The 6,984-nt window shown below is 38.3% G+C and overlaps 1 protein-coding gene across 4 annotated transcripts; it reads left to right on the top strand.

Annotated features, from left to right (window-relative positions):
* Positions 1-1,110: 1,110 nt before the first annotated feature.
* Positions 1,111-5,886, top strand: LOC144197215 (regulator of G-protein signaling 1-like). Of its 4 annotated transcripts, none has more exons than XM_077717879.1 (5): positions 1,111-1,258; positions 1,554-1,613; positions 1,915-1,976; positions 2,083-2,249; positions 3,084-5,886. In XM_077717879.1, the coding sequence occupies exons 1-5, from the start codon at positions 1,191-1,193 to the stop codon at positions 3,270-3,272; spliced, it is 546 nt and encodes a 181-aa protein (XP_077574005.1). In that variant the 5' UTR covers positions 1,111-1,190; the 3' UTR covers positions 3,273-5,886. The 4 variants fall into 4 exon arrangements, with proteins under 4 accessions (XP_077574005.1, XP_077574004.1, XP_077574007.1 ...); XM_077717878.1 differs by having other exon boundaries at positions 1,912-1,976; XM_077717881.1 differs by having other exon boundaries at positions 1,155-1,284.
* Positions 5,887-6,984: the final 1,098 nt, after the last annotated feature.

The following is a 6,984-nucleotide window of genomic DNA, read 5'->3' as shown; positions in this document are numbered from 1 at the left end:
CTTATTAAATAAATCAAATCAAATCGGCCAAAGTCAGCTGATATAAGCTTGAGCAACCCCTGCTACCCTTGAGGTACAGAAAATAAAAAATGAATGAATGGGTTACCATAGTTAGAGTGGTTCACGCATCATCCTCACAATACTGCGATTAAGAGTTCAATCCCTGTGTAGAGTTTCCATGTTCTCTGCAGGCCTGCATAGGTTTTCCCCAGGTAATCTGAGGCTCCTCCCACATCCTTAAAACATGCATGGTAGGCTTGCTGAACACTTTAAATTGTCCCCAGGCATGAGCATGACCGTGAATGGCAATCCATCTCCTTGTGCCCTGCAATTGGCTGACAACCAAATCATGATGTCCCCTGCCTCTTGCCCATAGTTGGGTAGGATAGGCTCCAGCACCCCTAGGTATGTATAATGAACGTAGGGACAGTGCATGGGGTGAGGGTTCCAAGCAATTTAGCAGCACTGAGAATTCCGAACTGCTGGCAGAACCTGATATGATACATTTACTTCATCATCAACACGGCAAAAGCCTTCTTAAAAAAAGTGTTGCACCTCTTCCTACTATAGTGACTGAGTAACTGTCATCTATTTGTCACATGGTCCAAGTCACATCTTTACTGCCCATTAGGGAGACTTAATTTTAGTTGAATAGTAAAATTGTACTACGAAACTTTTTTAAAGTGATAAAAGTTATGGCAAAAAGAAATGTAAAAGGAACCATTTCCCTCTGGCAGGCCAAATTGACAACCAAGAGACAGCATTTGAAGGTCACAATTTGCCTATCACAGTGACAGTTTGTGTCATTTGCATGTGTTCTGCTGACTAAAAATCATGTCAACATACTAGCTCACATTTTGCTACATAAATGCTGTCTGCTTGTTGTGTCAGGAGAAAAAAAATTGAAAGAAGATTGAAAAAAATACTCTAGAAGGGAGCAAAATATCAAGATGAAGGGAAATAGTACAGTGTGAGTTTGTTTCCACCACTGAGATGGGAGGAGAGGAGAAACAGAAGGAGGAGGAAGGGGTGCTTCCTCTCCAGTCTGGGCTGAGTTGGTGATGTTTCCCAGCAGCCCCTCTATAGCAACAGAAGACCTTGGTATAAAAAGCAACGAGTTCAGGGAACCCTCCAAAGTTCCTGCAACATGACAAGGACCACGAGCCTCAGTTTGTAGACTTAACAAAACCATGCCAAGCCTTTTTGCCACACAACACTTCATCATGGACAGAGATGACAAGAAGCGAAACAAAAGCATGTGAGTGAAACAGCTTTTTTAGACAGGTATTCACAATTAAGATGTGTTAGTATATATTTTAAGCGATTTCCATTTTCAAGGCTGACTTCTAAGAGTCAGAATACATGCGTTGGAATACAAGTTAAGACCATATAATTTAGTAAAATATATATAAAGTCAATTTTCCTTTTTATTCTTTACTGGGCTGCATGCTTGTAATAACATGCCCAACATTCTTGGGAAGATTCATTTGAAATCCATTTCACTAGAGTAAACCCAGGGTTAAAATTATGTTTTTTTATATATATCTGCCCAGTGGAAAGAACTTCATGTGCAGGCTCCAATGCATGTTCTCACAATCATCAAGCGCTGAGAGGTAAGGAGAATTATTGAGTTTTTTGCGTAGATTTCAGTTTTAAAATAGCTGGCCAGCTCCTTTCATTTCCATCTATGGCAGTATTAAAGCATTCAAACGAATTACACACTATGTTTGCTTTGGCACAAGCCACGCATCAACATCTCCCATCACTCACATGTCCTGAGCCCTGATTTTTGAGTAGCACCTAAATTTGTCGTTGTTCTTGTTATCTGATACTTTCAAATTAATATTATTTAAAATCATGTACAATGTGAATAGTTAGTCCAGGTTTAATAGAATTTGTGTTCTCACTCAGCAGGCTAACTTTAGAAGATATCCAACAATGGCCACAGTCTCTGGAAAGGCTTCTGGATTCAAAATGTGAGTTGGGGGAAAAAAATTAACACATAATTATCGTTTAACTGAACCAACATGAATGGAAATGTTCTTTTCATCTGATTATTTTTTGTACTCCCTTTCCCACCAGATGGATTAGCTGCATTTCGCAACTTTCTGAAATCTGAATACAGTGATGAGAATATTGAGTTTTGGCTCACTTGTGAAGACTACAAGAAGATCAAGTCTTCATTCCGAATGGCATCAAAAGCCAAGAAAATCTATGAACAATTCATCAAAGCTGAATCCCCTAAAGAGGTAAATTTAAATGAAGAACAAATTAAAATGCCACAAACAAAAGCTTTATACTTGTTTTTCTAAATACATACTACGCAATTGTGTAAGGAAAGGTCAAACTTGCGCGTTTACAAACAGATCATTCGGAGTTTGGTATCATAAATGTAAACAAAGAGGAAAGCATTACGGCAGGTCAACCATTTCACCTTGACCATCCAGTCAGTTCCTGGCTGATATCATCACTGTCCTAGAGTAACCAAACAAAAATGATTCTTAAAAAGTACAGGAAAAAGGTATACTCCAGGGTGATTACTTTTGAATGTCTTTTGGATCTAAAAGATTATTCTACCAATATTAGAACCTTTCTACAATTCTTACACATATCGATACTCTACATGCATATGCTGTACATACTTACATGTGAAGAACTGAGCCTTACACGATGATCCTTAACCCAATCATAAAACATAAAGGTTTAATGAAAACATGTTTACCTGTATCATCTTCCAAGTTGTTAGTTGTTTTGTTACCATCAAATTTCCCAGCAATTTGGTCCACTCTGTTCCATTTTTTTCCAGAGGGCAGGGGTATTTTGCAATAACCAATTGAGAACTAGGTAAATGAAAACATATTAAACAATTGCGTTCATAATTTGAACATTCACTGACTAGCCTATCTGGTATATTCATTTTATACAAGTTTAGAGAGTTCAAAAAATATATATTATCATTTTATGCAGGAATCCAACTTCAATTAAATTCTTGTACATGTCTGCATACCTGTGTATAAATATGCATTACTGATGGTCATTTATCTGCAGACGTTGCCTTATGCCAGTCTCCTACCTCATTCCAGATCAACATTGATTATCACACCCGGGAGCAGATCAAAAGAAGCGTCAAGAGTCCCACCATATATTGTTTTGATGAGGCACAGAAGATCGTTTATGGGCTGATGGAACGAGACTCATACCCACGGTTTCTCCGCTCAGACATTTACAGAATTCTCCTAGAAAATCTTTCCACTGATGCCACAAAAGGATGAAAGCAACAGAACAAAGTTGGACATGCAACTCATGACTGGAATACAGGGCCCCATTCAGCAGGAAGGATTGAAATTGTTGCAGGGAAGCTGGTCAACAAGCTAAGCCTCAAAGACAAAAATGGATGCCTTGAAGTCTTCACGGGACCCACAACTCCAACATTATCTAGTCTTGAAGGATTCCGACAGTGAGCACTGTGCACCTGGTGAATGTGAAAGAAAACGTCTAAACCAGTGGTTCTTAACCTGGGTTCAATCGAACCCTATGGGTCCAGTGAGTCGGTCTTAGGGGTTCGGTGGAGCCACGGAGGTCAAGACACATGGCTCATCATGTCTCTTCATTATAGCATGCCCTGCTTGACCATCACTGGCTGCAGATGATCACGTGACATTGCTTAGCCAATAAGGCCTGGAATTTATATATCTTGAATTTGGAAAAAAAAAGATTTTATTTTACACTAAAGTAGGGTTTGGGGAATGCGCATTGGTAGCTCCAACAAGGTTAAGAACCACTGCCATCAAACCACCGGTTCTGATATATATGGCAATGTAGTTTGAGATTTTGAATACATCAATCTACACACATGTGGACACCGAATGGACTGATCTTACTGCCGTTGTTTAAAAAAGTGTTTTTCTGTGGAGGTAAAGCTAAAATACACAACAAAAGAATGCCTGGGAAAATTCCTATTCATGCATTCAATACATTCTCTGGGCATTTCGTCAATTGCAACCAGCCTTTCTGGTCGTTTTGGAGGACATTACAGATCTTATTTGAGACTTCATCTATTTATGGAAAGACAGATCTATGACAGCATAATTCTCTGTTTTGATATGGCAACACGTGCAACGAGTCCTTGGTACATCGCCAAACATCAATGGAATGTTTTTTGTACTTTTGAAATGAAAACGACAGTTGTTTAGATGCAATGCAGAAGCCATTGTCTGATAACAAAGTTAATTAGACGGAAATACCCTCATTTTATTCCATGCAAAAGAAGACTGATGGAAAGGGACATTGTCGTTAATGGAAGATGAATTGCTTGATTTCAAATTAAAATTACCTGTTTAATTTGGCTTATATGGGGACACCATCGCTTCATTCGGTTAATACAATTGAAATAAACTATTGAACCTGAACATAGTGTAGCTTTATGAGGAAGTTAAAAACGCTAAGTACCTAATTGGGTACTTTTTGTCACAGTCGATGGCTTCAACCTGACAACCCTTGTTCACAGACAGTGATCTCTTCTGCCTGGAATTTGAACAACTTCAACAACAAGAAAGAATGGTGTTTGGCAATGTACCTCAAAACTCGGGGCATAAATAACTTTTTTCCCTATCGTGATACCGGTTACTGGTGTTCTAAATAAGCATTTGCATGACTGATGAAGCCTGCTTGCCAGAGAGAAGTCTTTAAAACAGCATGAAAAGTTAACGCGTAATGAATGCAGTTAGTGGTGCAATTGACATCGTAATTAGAGTGCACTGATTGTGTGGGAATTGTAATGTCTACTTCAGTTGTAAAGCTGAATGTTCTCTTGATAAGATGACAGGTAATCCTAAAATATGGAGTAAAAGAACAAAAACATTCAGGATGGTACTGTCAGTGAAACACATTCAAACTCATTCAGTAAAGAGGCAAACTCTTATTTCTATAAAATGGGAGAGTTGCTTGTCCTTTGCTGCATTTCACAAAACCTTTAATGGGTTAATGTGTCAATTTTCAGGCTACTGCTTATTTGTTCCAATAGCATTAGTGAGTATGTTCTTTGAAGTATAAGACTGTCAAGCAAAAAAAACAACTAATGGTCATATTGTTGAACTCAAACCGTATCCTTCATGTGTAAAAAATTGGCTAATTTAAAACGATTTCCCCATGTGGAAATATTCTTTTTACAAATTAGTGAACGATGTAAAGTGTTGAAAATGACTGGTTCTGTTTTACAGTGCAATGTAATTGGCTCAACAAACACGTCGGTATCGGTTTTGCCAATGTTTGACATGTAATTCTTAATTTTAGGTAGAACTCTGACATTTTTATTTATGTCTTACTGTTGATCATTTTGCACTTAAATCGACATAGTTTAGGCAAAACTTGGCAATTTTTACACTTCACTATTTATGTGACACATAAATTCACCTTTGAGTGGAATCTGATCAGATTGTTGCACTACGATAAATGATGAAGCAAATTTTGTATAAACATTTTGACTATTTGATGACTACTTGTCTTAATAGAAGTTTATAGTTGCTTCTTGAAGGACAATATTGTCAAAGCTGCATGAATAATTTTGTAAAGTACAGGCATTGGAAATGGCACTGTTGAAAATATATTTAAGCATGCATTCTAATTATTTAAAGTTTATAGAGTGAAGATAAGATAAAAAAATGTTATTTATTTTTAATTTGCACAATTAAATGGTTTGTTTCTGCTGGTGAAGTGATTTTTATCCTGTTGATGGTCAGAAATAGGTTAAATTAATTAAAATTGGCATTTTGATCTAAAAGAAGTCCTTCATATTAGACTTTTTGTCTACTGTTCATGACTACTACGAATGTTTGTAATCTCTAGCAATCACTTGGTTCATATTACGGGCAGGCAATCATGCTAGAATGTCAGCACAAGTAAATAAATGGTAAATCTACACATTTGTGTCATATGTTTAAAGCAGCGGCCCGGCCCGTTGGTCTAGTGGCATTTGTATGTTCGTCCCGGGCTTCCCATGATTTTCACTGGGTGCTCCAGTCTCCCCCTATGTCCCCAAAACATGCATGGTAGGTTGGTTGGACACTAAATTGCCCATAGGTAGGATTGTGAGCGTGAATTGTTGTCAACATCCTTGTCACCTACCGGAACCGGCTGGCCACTAATTCAGCATTCATCTGTCACCCATAGTTAGCTTGGATATGCTCCAAGACCCCAGTGAGGGGAGGTTAAGCAGTACAGAAAATGAAAGAATGTTTAAAGCAAGTTTCTTTCTATAGATAACAACATACAGCAGAACCGTTTTTAGCAAAACTTCACAATCCATCTGTACAGTCTCTGTCTAGTGGATCTTGATGCACAAACTCAGATTTGATACTCTGTGTGGTTTTCTCTTTGCAAAATGGTGGTTTCTTTATTTATGGTGTTGCTGATGGTGTTCATTTGCCTGACTTTCTCCCTCAGTGGCTATGTGAGTAAGGAAAGACTGGTGGTCTGTCTCAATATATGCCCTAGTACTGACTGTCGGTGGCCCGTTTAAGGTGTAGTTTGCCCTTTGTCCGAAGTCTTTTGGGAAGGGCTCCAACACCCTGTGACCTTGACAAGGATAAGTGGTGCTGAAAACGAATAAAATATTTAGTTCCTCTCAATTCTCGGCTTGGTTATAGCACTCTGTGAACAATCATCATCTGCCTAAAAAGGTTTTTGTTTATATTTCCATTTCTTGAGAAACAAAGCATACCAACAGTTCCGATAAGACTAAAGCCATCTCTGCATCATCTGGAAGATGTGACGTAAAACAAAAATGAGAGAAAATTATGGGGAAATGGTTTATTAATGTCTTAAAATAAATAAAGCATAAGAAAATGTGCGTGACCGGACATTTGGTCGAAGGACGTTTGGTCGACGGACGTTTGGTCGAGGGACATTTGGTCGAACGGACATTTCGTCGAACGAATGTTTGGTCGCCGGATTCGCTCGCTATCAACATTAGAATCAGGAGAGGGT

The sequence above is a fragment of the Stigmatopora nigra genome, chromosome 5 (assembly GCF_051989575.1).
Source record: "Stigmatopora nigra isolate UIUO_SnigA chromosome 5, RoL_Snig_1.1, whole genome shotgun sequence".
NCBI classification, from domain to species: domain Eukaryota; kingdom Metazoa; phylum Chordata; class Actinopteri; order Syngnathiformes; family Syngnathidae; genus Stigmatopora; species Stigmatopora nigra.
The sequence above is the reverse complement of the archived record's forward strand: the minus strand, read 5'-3'. Positions and strand labels throughout refer to the sequence as shown.